At 39.6% G+C, this 14,029-nt stretch overlaps 1 protein-coding gene across 2 annotated transcripts in view; it reads left to right on the top strand.

Moving 5' to 3' along the window:
* LARGE1 (LARGE xylosyl- and glucuronyltransferase 1) overlaps positions 1-14,029 on the top strand; it is a 285,774-nt gene that overhangs the window by 216,570 nt on the left and 55,175 nt on the right. For both annotated transcript variants that reach the window (XM_038180825.2, XM_027449977.3), the window contains one exon: positions 5,145-5,249. In XM_038180825.2, coding sequence (XP_038036753.1) covers positions 5,145-5,249 — 105 coding nt within the window. The remainder of the gene's footprint in view (positions 1-5,144; positions 5,250-14,029) is intronic.

The following is a 14,029-nucleotide window of genomic DNA, read 5'->3' on the forward strand; positions in this document are numbered from 1 at the left end:
TAGTGGTGATGTATGAATAAGTAAGAAAGACAGCTTCATTTTCATAAGCTAACTTGTGCCTTGAGTAACAGAGAGGGAGAGGAGTGCACTTAATCATAACTGCAGGGCCAGAGCAAAAAATAATGACAGAGCTTTTGCTGTTAGTCATGGTATTTTATTATAATAACTCTTAGAAAAAAGAAACAGGCAGCTCAGACTGCTGAACAATTCATATTTGTTACAGTAGCCACCATGTTCTCATATGCTGAAAGAATAACTCAAATAACTCTGTTATGCTTGCCTTTTACAAAAGGCCAAGTTGGCAAGGAACTCTACTCCTTCTTCCCAGAAAATTCAGGATCTGATATGATCAGAGGGGAGATGAGACCGATGAAAGTTTCTGCAGAGCTGCATGTGCCTCATCAGGGAGGCATGAAGAGTGGCAGAGGGACAGGTCAGGGCTGAGGGGTGGTCAGAGGACCGTGGATGAGGAGAGTATTCATTATGCCTGTTCAACACCATGCATTGCTTTGGCTTGGCCTGCATTTTAATAACAGATCCTCCTGGATGCAGTGTCAAGGCAAGTGCAAGACAAGTAGGTTATCCATGACAGCCAGCATGAATTCACCAAGGGCAAATCGTGCCTAAACAAACTGGTGGCCTTCTGTGACAGAGTGCCTGCATCGGTTGACAAGGGAAGGCTAACCAATGTCATCTACTTGGACTTCTTCAGGCCTTTGACATGGTCCCACATGATATTGTGATGTCCAAATTGGAGAGAGATGGATCTGAAGGGTGGGCCATTCAGTGCATAAGGAATTGGCTTGAAGGCTACACCCAGAGGGTGGTGGTCAATGACTCGAAGTCCGAGTGGAGGCTGGTAACTAGTGGTGTGTCTTAGGAGTCCATCTTGGGGCTGGTACTGTTTAATACCTTTATCAACAACATAGACAATGGGATCAAGTGCACCCTCAGCAAGTTTGATGACACCAAGCTGAGTGGTGCAATTTATACAACAGAATGAAAGGATGCCATCCAAAGGGACCTGGACAAGCTTGAGAAGTGGGCCCACGTGGACCTTATGAGGTTCAACAGGTCCAAATGGAAGGTGCTGTACCTGGTTCGGGGCAATCCCGGACATGAGTACAGACAGGGAGAAGAACTCATCTAGAGCAGCCCTGCAGAGAAGGCCTTGGAGGTTCTGGTGGACCAGAACATGAGCCAGCAGCATGTGCTTGCAGCCCAGAAGGCCAACTGCATCTTGAGCTGTATTGAAAAGGGGTAGCCAGCAGGTCAAGGGAGCTGTTACCTCATTGCAACCTTTTTAATGCTTGAAGGAGGCTTATAAAAAAGATGGAAAACAACTTTTTGCTTGGGCAGATAATGATAGGACAAGGGGAATGGTTTTAAACTGAAAGAAGGAAAATTTAGGTTAGATGTTAGAGGAAATTCTTCACTCATGTCTTGGTGAGACACTGGCACAGGTTGCCCAGAGAAGCTGTGGTTGCCTCATCCCTGGAGGTGTTCAAGATCAGATTGGGCCAGGCCCTGGACAACATGATCTAGTAGGTGGCAGGGAGGTTGGAACTGGATGATCATGAAAGTCCCTTCCATCCCAAGCCATTCTATGATATGATTCTATGAACTTCACAATGCATTTGAAAAAAATAACCAAATTAAAGTTAACGAATTAACTGATACCCTAAATGAATTAACCGATACAGTAGACAGATTGATTTAAAAATGATGTTAATAAATGGATGAGAATTTTGAATGGAATATTTTTAGTTCAAAATTGGAATGGCAAAATTTTATGATTTTTTTTTAATATATAGATTAGTGATATATATTATACATCTGTATTATGTATCAAATTGATGTTACTGAAATGAGTGGGGTTGTACATCTAGATATGGTTATTTTGATATTTTTGAATCAAAATATTTTGGGACCTCTTTTCCAGTGATTTTTTTCTGAATTTCATTTTTTTATACTGACTTAGAATGAAAAACTAATAATAATAGTAAAATGCGGAACCATCACAATTCGCCATGCAGCTGCAGTTCTGTTTTTCTGATCACTTCTGCCCTACGTTGAAGTCGTAAAGACGATGTAAAGGGAAAAAAAATAAAATAAATTCTTCTTTGGCAGAGCGAGAAACACTATTCCAGGCTAGGAACAATATATATATATATAGGTATATATATATATATATATATATGTATATATAACTAGAAAAAATACTAAATGTATCTTCATAACTTCTTCCAAGGTGGCTTGGGAGACAAGCCATCTCATCTGCCTAGTAGATTTTTAGACACCAGCGGGAGTTAAAAAAGACTGACAAGCTGTGTACTACACTGCCCTAGGACAGTACCTGAACATGTATAGATTCCCAGGCCATTGCAAAATCAAATTAAAAAGTGTTAGCTAACACATCTAATTTTGTATTTGTGGCAAGCTAAAAGGGCATGTACAGACAGTTATTCCAGCTCAGTTGATGCAGAGTAAGTTACATTATCTGATCCATGTATCTAAGCCCTGAAGCTTATACAATGTTAATTGCTGCCTTCATCCGTGTCCCATATCAAACCTCCAGGAATACTGGTGAGAGCAGGATTTGTTCTGGTGTCTTCAAAAATAAAGGGGAAAAGGGTAAGGAAACAATAAAACTACAATAAATGCATGCAAACATAATTTCCTAAGCTTTTTCAGTTTATCTTAGCCTGAAAAATATTAACTGAAAAGTAAGTCAGGGGCACATTGTCAGAACTGAGATTCTTGACTGGTAGGTGGGAAAGCAAAACCATTAACAAACAGCAAGGTTTGTTCATTTCTTATTATTCATCAGTTTGAAGGCTGAACTCTGTGACTTGTTGGGAAATGCATGGGGCTAAAATAATGAAAGCAGATTGATGTTCCCTGGTAAGGAAGTTTAGTATCTGCTTCTTGCAAACGGAATTCTAGCGTTTCTTTTGATGTTAGTGGTACTATCCTCATAAGGATCTGCAGACTGCTGAGTTGTGAAATGTGCTGTTAGAGTATGGGCAGGGTCACTCTCTTCCTACCAGCTGTGCCAATCCATTCCAGCCCAGATGCACCTGTATTTTTTATTGTTTTTCTCATCCTTTACTAGCTATGGTAGCTCCTTATTTTGATTTATTCTACCTTATCTGTAAGGGAGTGGTTATAAAGAACACACAGCCTTCCAGCACAGAATCAACAAGTGTTAGTTTAAATTGTGCCCTTCGGCCTTTTTTAGCTAAGACTTGTATCAATCAGTTGAGACTCTTTTCCTATTTCCTTGCAATATATGGCTCATGGGGCCTCATTTGCTGTCCAGTGTGTTCTATGAGTCCCACAGGTTGAGAGATGCTACAGTTTATTTGTATGGAGAAAGAACACATACACTTTTCAACATCTGCTTAGGATATATCTGCTTCTAACTTGTAATTCACCTCATTCTCTTACGCACTGCACTCTGTTAATATTACCAGTTTTCAGTAGCACCAGAGGGGTGATAATGTATGGTAGTCTTTTTTATGATCCTTTCCCTCTCCCCCAGATTTTCCACCTTCTTAAAAAACTGTTCATGGAGTTTAATATGGAAAAGGAAATAAAAAATATACAATGGAAAAGGAGAGACATCATTGGAAAATGAGGGCTGGTGAGGACTGGCATGTTGTGATTAGGATGGAGTAGGCTGAACCTGAACAGTGGTGTAGAATGGACTCGGTAATCCCTCAAGGTTATTTCTAGATTGATTTCCATTCGCTCATTAAATGCTGTTGTAATGTGCAGTTCTGATTTATTTGTTATATGCATTGGCCACTCACTGCTGCTCACATTCTTTGAAATAGAATCAAGATACACGAGGCTTACTGGCATCCCACTGAGCTGGGTACCACAGGAGACTAACAGTCACCTGGTCTACGCTTATGCCATCCTAGCTAATCTTGAATAAATAACTTCTGTCTTTGTGTCTTGCTTCTCAGACCAGTCTTGTTTTGGGCCATACTGATTTTTTTATTTTTTTTTTTGTAATACATCTGTGGTCCTAGATAGCCAACACGGGATGATAATTTAATGCTTTCAGTGCACTGCTGTGGCCATACACACAGTTTTATGAGCATAGCTGGGACTTGAAAATGTATTTTCAGAGCATGATATTTAATTGCTTTCCAAAAAGGTTGAAAAAACATTTCCTGTCTTAGTCATAGTGCCCACACTGAGTGGGTCCCTTGGTCAAAACACTAGTCCCTTTCCTTTCTTTGACTAGATCCAAATGCAGTTTTCCCTTTCCCTCCGTCCTCCGTCACCAGAGCATCATTTCAATCACTTGTCTTATTTACATTTCATACAGCACATTTCAGGATAGATAATTAAGTCCTTATCTATACAAACATTCACTTTTCAGTTGATTTTTAAGCAGTACAAACCTTCTAGACACATTTGATTTAAAGCACGTTTTACTCTAGCTGAAACCAGCTGCTAATCAATGTAAGCTAAACCAAAATAAGCCCATTTAAAACTGAAATCATAATTCCTGTGCAGCATTCCACATAGGCTTACCTAAATGACTTTTAAATTAATCTCTTAAATTAAAACAGTGCAACTTATGTAGGTAAACCCTTACAATCCATTTGTTTCCTGAGCCAAAGGGATCTCTTGTGACTGAGAAAAAAAACTGGAACCAGTCGGGGGGCGAGAGGGGAGAGCATGGGAAGAGGATAATTTGTTATACTGAGCCTTGCTCTTCTATTATATTATCTCCATCAGAGTTTAAACAGATCTTCATATTAGATGATCATTTTACCAACACTTACTTCTCACTAGGAGGATTCTCCATCATTGTATTCCAAAATCAAGCAGCATTCATATTTGTCTGGGTGATATATTTTAGTCAGCATGACAAAGGTTCCCACAGTGTTTAATTACTCAGACTAGCCAGGGGAAAAGGAAAGAAATGAGCCATGCTGAGTTTGCTGTGCCAGGATTGCTTTCTGTTACATAAGCAGGCATCTTCCTAATGCATGAAAGGAAGGCAGCTTCAGAACTGCTGTCTTCTGTTTCCACTGCCTGTCCCTCTCCAGATTTTGTGTGTGTTTTCCATTGACTGACTGTCTTTTGTCTAATGATCTGCTTGCAATTTTGCTCATTTCCAGGGCAGCAGGTTCTTGGCTTGGTGGAGAACCAGAGTGACTGGTATTTGGGCAACCTCTGGAAGAATCATCGGCCTTGGCCAGCACTTGGGAGGGGCTACAACACAGGTACGCCCAGAGAGTTTTCTTTGAATTAACATTTGCATCAAGCGTGGAATCAATCCCCTGGTACAGAGAGAATAAGATGTGGTAACGCACACCTCCCTTCCTAACCTACTGCAAAATTTGCCATTGAAAGCAGTAAAAATAATGCAGTATGATAAATGTTGGAGTTTCTGCTCCAGTGCTACTCCGATGGAAATATGTTCCCTCTCTAAATGGTCTAAAGGGAGATTGTATGGTATCCTTTGAGGAAAGAGTTTTTCAGCAGTCTGGCACATCCTTAGCACATCTACAACATTTCTGTTCATGATGAAGCATACATAGACCCAGCAAGAGGGAAAGAATCAAGGCTCATTTTCTGTAGAGAGGTAAATGGTATCACAAAATGTCAGCCCAATAAAGATATATCTCCCGCAGGATGGCAACAGGGTCATAATTGTCCTAATAAAATGCAAACTACTGCCCATCAATTTCTGCTGCCATGAGAAAGGAATAAAGGCACTAGATCAGAGAATGTGTTAGATTACAAGAGGCAGGCCTTCCCACTGATTTGTGTTTGGTATGTGAGAAAACATACCAGGTGCATAAAGAACACACACATACATCTAAATCATTTTGATGCTAGACTTTACATGCTGATGCAGTGAGTTAGGTTCCCTCTCTATTTGTAATAACAGGGCAGAACAGATGGTAAAGCCTACATTTAGAAAAGATGAGTCCATTTAAATATCCCTGCACTATCAGAAAATGATTCACCGTAATAGTGGTTTTGCTTTTCAGAAATATATAGGATTGAATTAAACAGACTTACTAGGAAAAGGATTGCATATAGTTGGGTCACTTATATTTCTGTATTCATTTATATATTTGGGGGGGTTATGCCAGTTTTTCTGTTTTGTTTTTTTTTTTTATTATTTTTTTATTTCAGCTTCTGCAAGGCATCTCTGTTCTATGACAATGTTCAAAAGAGTAGCTTAACAGAACACAGGCAGATAAGGATATAAGATTTTGGCAAAAGAGGTTTGTTTCCTGGTTCTCTACTTGCCAGAGCAGAACTACATATATAAATTCTTGGTCTGCCCCCACCCTGCGAAAACAAGAGACAGTATTAAGTTTCAAGGATTTGTCCTGGAACGTGAAAGCTTATATTCTTTGTACCCAAACTTGGCAATGTCAATTCTGTTCAGTGTTACACCACAAAGCAATGTCTTTTGTTCTACTGAGAGATTACCAGCTCTTACAGTTACTTTCTTTCTCATTTTTGGTTTTTCTTTTCTGCCATTTTAATGTTGGCAGAGAGAAATGTGGCACACCCACATAACATTAGGCTGACCCAGAAGTGTATGGCATGTAGTATCTAAAATGCAACTACTTAAGTAAAAATGCTGTAAAAGTTCAGTTTATATTATCTTAACTTACTGATCCAAATGCTTTATAGCGTTGCCAAATGTCATTGCATCAAAAAAGTCTTCTTCTAGAAGCAAAAATAATTGAATGTCTGTAATCTTTCACATATATTGCATGTGTTAATTCTCAGCATGTGTAAATACAGAGCTACAAGGCCATGCATAATCCTGACCATGATTTTAGTCTGCCCACAGTTACTTTCCTCAGACAATTCACATATAGTTATAATAACTTCCTTTCTTTCCGGAAAGAAAAACATAAGGTAGATAATGAATGGGAAATTGACAGGTGGTTATGGTAAGTGGAATGACATTTTTTCAAGTACATGGAACAAGAGGTCAGTGAGGGAAGCAGTGCAATTTCTGAGAGGCAGCAAACGATGTTACAAACAGAATGAGCATCATTTACTTTTTTTTTTTTTTTTAATTGAATTCATTTTTTGCCTCAGTAATCTAGCAGAGATTGGAGGTATAAATCTCTCAAGAAAGAAGAAATACCAAGAGAAACTGTAGCTTGTTTGATGTGTTCCGCAAATTAAAATAATTGACACTGGGGACAACACTGTGGCCAAGGAGGATTCAGAAAACTAAAAGGGGGGAGGCAGAGAGACAATAACTCTAAGCAAAACACTCAAGACAGTGGGCCAGGAAAAGAATGACTTAGAGATTCAGGTGCTTAGAGTCACACTTGGAGTCAAACTTGGGAACCTGGGTCCCCAAAACCCTGAACCTTTAATGGGCTAAACAAATTCAGATGAGAGGGAAGTGATCAGACGGATGTTGCTCTTGCTCTCGTAAGTATATTTATTACAGTCCTAGCATACAATTGTAAGAAAAGATATTTTTACATGAGCCTTTTCAGCCAGACTCAATCTTGGCACGTTTGATGCAGGAGCACCCCTCAGAGTCATTTTTTTCCCGCTTCTTCCTGCCTGTTTCTAAAGCAAATAATTTATCATTCACTTCCACTTTTCTATGCTTGAAGCCACTCTGGACAACATACAGGCTGGGGAGTCCCAGAAGGCAGGTGCATTAATGCTAAAGGTGTGTTTGTTCCTTCTCCACTAGCTCCTTAAACCCAGCAAGCTTATGCATTCTTCTGTTACAGTGTGCCCAGGCCAGACCTCCAGCCCATACAGATTTTCAAGGAAAGGGTGTTTTTTTTTCAGCTGGTTTTAACCCTTCTTCTTCATTTGCAGAAGTCGTATTTTAGTCTGTGATAATACAATCTTAGGAAAAGCAGACCAAACTCAAAAGTCAGTTCAGTGACAATTTAATTTCTGTTTAAAATGTTCTTAGTTAGACCCATCCATTATTTGGACAGCATTCACTTCCCCGAGCCATTTTAAATACTGTTCCTTCTGTACCACAAAGGTACACAGTTTTTTTTCTGTACTTCATTGGTCAAAGCTCAGTAAGCTACTTAATGAAATACTTTTTATATGACATCTGCTCTATTTTCTTTGTCTACACTGAGATTAACTCTTACAGAATCCTCATGCATTAGTTAAAGCATGCTTTTCTCTCCATGAAATCTATATTGTCTTTCACTGACTACACTGTGCTTTCAAAAGTATTGCTTGAGCTGCAGGAGGTTTTTTCTCTTTACAGATGTTAAACTGACAGCTCCAGAATTGCTCTGTATGGTTTGATGTTCATTTCTGGAGTAGCAGTCATTCTAGTCCTCAGAAAAATATCTTGTCAAAGGAATTTTCAACAACAACAACAAAAAAGCTTTTAGTACTTTGTCTGCATTTTACTTTCCATCATGGTGGAGCATAGCTTTTAAGAGCAGTTTCTGGCAACACCATTGTCATGATTTCGGGCCACTTCCCAGCTGGTGTACATCACCCCTGGCTTTCCTGCCTTGGTGCAGTGAGGCCAGGTTACAACAGCTGAGAATCCCATCCTGAGCCTCTCAGAGGATCTGCAGAGTAGATCAGACTAAATTGTACGAGGCAATGTATTCAGGGCAGTTTTCAAGACCCCGGAGAATTTAGTCTCTTGACAATAATGTCTGCTATTATTGAGATAGCTCAGAATTCATTGTCAGTCGTACCACAGCATGGGAACCATTTCTCAGAGTGACCCTTTCATCTGTGGGGTCTGTTAAGTTCTTACTGGAACAGGCAATATGAAAATTAATGCCAGAACAGAACAAGATGATCAATGGTAAACTGAGGAAAGGACAAGCACCTAAAAAGCTGGGGCAGTGCTGCCGGTGAGGTTGTCAGGAAAGCTAAAGAGCCTCAGGCTCAAACTGTTTTCTGTGTTAACGTTTTAGTTATCACTGGAAACGTAGCTCTGCTGCTTCCGCTACTGTTTTCTGATCCAAAGTTTTTTCTTATGTTTTCTGTGTCAGAGAACACGTCTTGCTCTGAACCAAGGACTGATTAGGGACTTCCCTGTCTAGAAACATGAGCTTGTTTATCCTGAGACAACCCAATTCTGTGCTCTAAAATCAGAGTGCTAGGGCAATCACTGTGCTAGGGAACATTTGTATAATCTTTGGCCCTGGGCATTTCAGACTTCTAGACCACAGAAGCCCATCTTGAGGATTTGAGGCTCATCTAAAATACACTGCCTTGGTGGAACTGTTAGGTACTGTAAGGAGTCTCAACAGCTTGAGCTTAAGATTCCTGCTCCCACGCTGAGATGTCACATTACCAGATTTGTGGATTGAGAACAGAAGGGAATGGCTAGCACCTAACAACTTCCTGCCTACGTGTGCCTTGTGTATTATTACTTCCATGTTTCTAATGACGGGAAGGAAGCTAGAACCAACCTCTTTCCTTAATTATTTGCCTGAAAAAAGGACCTGTGAAGAATCAATTAGAAGCAGGAAGTGTATGTTATATCATTTTTGCAGAACGAAGAATAAAGGCAAGTGTAGGGCAGATTGTTTATATAAGATTGCACTGTTTCTCATCTTGTGCTTCTTGATGGTATTGTGCATCTTCAGTGCAGAAAGCAAATGACTAGTAAAGCAATGCAAAGTGGGGGGGTGGTCATGGCACAGTCTGTGATCCTGGTCTGGAAACATGGTAACTGCTTTCATCTGAAATATGCACCCTTCTGCTCATGACAATATAATAATGGATCTGATGGTAGATAGTGCAGAGTACTTCTAATTTAACTAAACTCTTCTGCTTTTCAGAATCACTCACAGTTAATGTTTTAAATAGTAATTGTTGCCTAATTCTGTATAGATCTGTTACTGAAATGCCTTTTTTTTATTGGGATGAGTCAGAATTCCATGAGAACCACCTGAATATAGCAGTAATTTGCAAATTAGCTTCCATAGATTCTGACTCAAACTAATGCTTTTCTCCATGGGGTACAGACAGGAATATAGTGGTTGTGTGAAAGACGTGATTTTTCAGAATTGTCTCAGTGAATAAGTTGGATAACTCATCGGTTATAGAAATTTTAAGTACCTGATATGGGGGCCTAACTTAGTTCAGCCATGCCCTCTCTAAGGACCATTGCCACACTTGGTACCCTTAGGTTTGGTTCTAAGTACAAGAGCCTTTGAAAAAAAATGCAAAAAGCATTTTAATGAGGAAGAGGAAGGAAGGAAGAAAAGAAGGAAGGAAAGATGAGGAAGGATACTTCCAACAGCAATGTCAAGGCAAAAAGTAACACTCTTCACCTACTCAGATTCACACTATACCAGGTTTTTGGATTAGATTATTTCTTCTTTAAGAAACTGTGAGCTCATTCAGCAAATATTGTTATCAGTGCAAAGCATAATTACAGACGTGCTTTATAATGCACAAAAATATATTTGGGGTACAGGTGTCATACACATTATACAGATAGTAAATGAGGAGGTGACAATACACTGTTGATTTTAGGTGCAACACAAGAAACTCAGTCTGTTTCTGTCAATGGTGGAAAGCTAAAATGACAATTCTGCTTCTGAAGACCACATCCCTATATCATTGTTGGCTATAATCTGTAGCTTCCACTTAAAAATAATCTATCTAAAAGCTGACTACCCTCAGAGAATAGCTTCCTTTCCAGTCTTTCTAACACGGTTTCTAAAGCATGTGATGTTCTGAGAACTTGTTTACAGCACGCTTGACATTTCTGAAATGCGGGTCAATATGTATTTGATTTTGAAAAATGGTGCCTCTTGTTTGAGAGGCCTATCCACGTAATAATGGCATTGCTGTGACTGAATTAGTCTTCTGTTCATTGCATTCTCTGAGATACATGCCCTGCTCCTTGGCAATTGAATCTATCAGGCCATGCAGTAACTGCCCTTTTTTTAAAACACCTTTGTTTGAAACAGTGACAACTTTCATCTCCTAAGAAACCTGTGCTAAAGAAATAACAGCATTCATACTGTGTATACCACATTCCAGTTTCCATTGTGCTGAAACAAATAAAAAGTATATCCTTCTAGGTGATTAAATCATCCACTTTGGGGGATTTTTACTGGTCTCGCCTGAGTTCATAATGTATATCTCCAGGTAATGTATGTAAATAGGACATATATGTGTACTGTTGCAATCTACTGATTTAAAGAATCGTTGTGAAGTGTGATATTTTTAGTTTGATAAAGACAGTTCTTTATGTGGACATACATAATTTGATGAGCAATTATGTTGTCCAGCACTCTGAAATGCCCTTTCTTCATTGTAGTTGGACCATCATTAGCAGGTTAAATTTAGATGAAAGATTTGCACATAAAAGCTCGGTAGAGGCATCCAGGTGCCTAAACTGAGAACAAAAACTTCTATTATATGTCAGCAGAACCCCAGACAAATGCACAGTAATAGTAAAACCAGTACTTTTTCTTCTGAAGTCCAAGTTCACTTTCCAGCTTCTCATTGTGCTCATAAAGGTGACTGTGTAAAGACATTTCTTTTTGCAGATGCAGAAACAGAGGTTTTAGCCAAAGTCTCAAAGCAAAGACAGAGGCGTTACTGTTGGTCTCTGTCTTTGGATTTTTAATGGGTAGTGTAGTGTCTGTCACAGGTAGAGTGACTTAAGATGGCTTTCTACACAGATGTCTTTCTACACCCTTGTGTAGAGAGTGCCAACAAAAAATACTTGAATGTGGTCATAGTCAGATCACTCTCTTAGGTGCTACAGGCTACAGAAATTACTATGATTTAACTACTTTAATGGCTAAGCAAGCTAGGTTCAGGACAGATCCTTGCTTTTTAAAAACAGTCTTCAGTATGTGAGGAAATCAAGAGACTTTATACTTCATGAGTTGGAGATGTTCTAAGAAAGAAGAGCCTGCAAAATTTAGTTGACACTAAGATCTCGAAAGCAGCAGCAGCTCACTTCATTCTTTTCCTCACTGTCCTCCTATGTTCAGCCACATTCTAGTTTAAACTGTTCTTGCTGTAGCTCCTCAACTTACCCGTCTTCCATTTGTCTGTGTCAAGCTAAGCTGAGGGGAAGACAGAAGCACTGCGATAGGTAGTTTCTACACTCTTGTTTCAAGGCCTTAGAAGAGGAGGTGAAAAGAAAGTTTTCCCAAATAGGATCATAGAATCATCGGCAATTTAGGCCAGAAAGGATCTCCAGGGGTCTTCTGGTCTTTTTTCCCACCAAAAGCTAACTTGGGTTGCTCAGTGCCTTTCCAGTTTGAGTTTTTAATATTGTTAAGGATGAAAATTCCACAACCTCTCAAGACAGCCTATTCATGTATTTGAGTACTGTCATGGTGTGAAAAGTCAACAATCAACATTTTTTTTTCCTAATAGATCACCGGGATTTCCCTTGCTGCAATTTGTGTCAGTTGCCTCTCGTCCTGTTTCTGTGCATCTCTTAGAAGAGTTTGGTTCCATTAAGTAGTTTCCAGACAGCAATAAAATCTTCCCTTAGCCTTCTCTTCTGCAGGCTGAACAAGCCCATTTCTCTCCTCATACATCACGTACTCCAGGCTCCTGGCCGTTTCAGTTATTTTCAGCTGGACTCGCTCCAACATGTCAGTATCTTTATTTGATTGCAGAATCCAAAAGAGTACTTCAGATGTGATGGTCTTACGAGTGCTGAATAAAGAGTGGTAATCACTTCCATTGACCTGCTCTCTACATCGTTGCTATCATAGCCCAGTATGTGGTTGGTTGCCTTTGCCACAAGGTCACGCTGCTGGCTCATGTTCAGCTTGGTGTCCACCAAGACCCCTAGGACTCCTGCAAAGGTTCTTTCTATCCAGTTGGCCTCCAGCCCATACTGTCCATTCAGAAATAGTCCTGTACAGGACTTTCTGTTAACTCCATGTAGCTTAGCCCACTTGTCCAGCCTCTCAAGGTCCCTCTGAATAGCAGCCCTGTCCCCAGTTGGTCTCAATGTGTGCTGTTGCTGAGGTTGCATTCTAGCTCATCTCCTGCTCATTAATCAAGAAGTTAAACAGTATCAGCCCCAGGATCAACTCTTGTGGAATGGTGCTTGTAACTGGTGACCACCTGAGTGTTTTATTCCTATATTTTTTCATTATATTACACAACCCCCTGAAATTACCAGTCCAAATTACTTTCTGCTCACCTTATAGTCCACCTATGCAAGCTGTACTTCACCACTTCATCTGTGAGCATGGTAAAAAGTTCCACATACATTTTCTCCTTAAACAAATGCATTGCTGTGTCTCTGTTGTGAACGTAATCCTGTCACTCTCCTTTTAAAAGAGAAATGGTTGTGGAGGAAGGATTGACCTGCGGCTGACCTCTAGGTGAAACCATTGCAAAAGTACATTGTGTTTCTGTGTTTTTTGTTTGTTTGTTTGTTTAAGAAAAAAAAAAAAAGCTGTTTAATCTTAGCAGCATGTTCATTCTGTGCTGTTTTCCTTCCTCTAATCCACTTTTTAGGACATTTTATTCATCCTGAACCTAATCCAGTCAATGAACTGTCCATTAAGAGGAGAAGAAAAAAAAGAAAAGAAAAAAAAAGTCTGGTTGCTTCTGAATGCAAAGCCCCAAATTCTTTGTCATGTAACTATTAGGAAATACCTGAGAGACTATTCAATTCATGGGCCACATTTCTTCCTCTGTTGCTCAGAACACCTGACCAAGAAAACATGTGAATGCTTCTTAGTCATTGTGTCCATCCCTACAATTAAGCTTGTGGACTATCATTAATATTAGAAGCCAGCCAAGATAATTATCACCCATGCAGGGTGCATTTTTCCTCCTGTCATATCCAAAGTTGAAAATTTTTGACGCCTCAGCCCAGGTTAAATACGATGCTTTGAGAAGATCCAAACAAACAAACAAAATTAAAGCGATGTTCCTTGTAAACTTTCACTTTTTGCTGCATACCAAGGAAGAAAAAAAAAAAAACATGGATAAGCATCATGGATAAAGTCTGTATCTGATATAAATGCCTGACTCCTGGGTTAAATAGACTTAAGCTGATTTA

This window comes from Anas platyrhynchos, chromosome 1, assembly GCF_047663525.1.
Source record: "Anas platyrhynchos isolate ZD024472 breed Pekin duck chromosome 1, IASCAAS_PekinDuck_T2T, whole genome shotgun sequence".
Classification (NCBI taxonomy): Eukaryota; Metazoa; Chordata; class Aves; order Anseriformes; family Anatidae; genus Anas; species Anas platyrhynchos.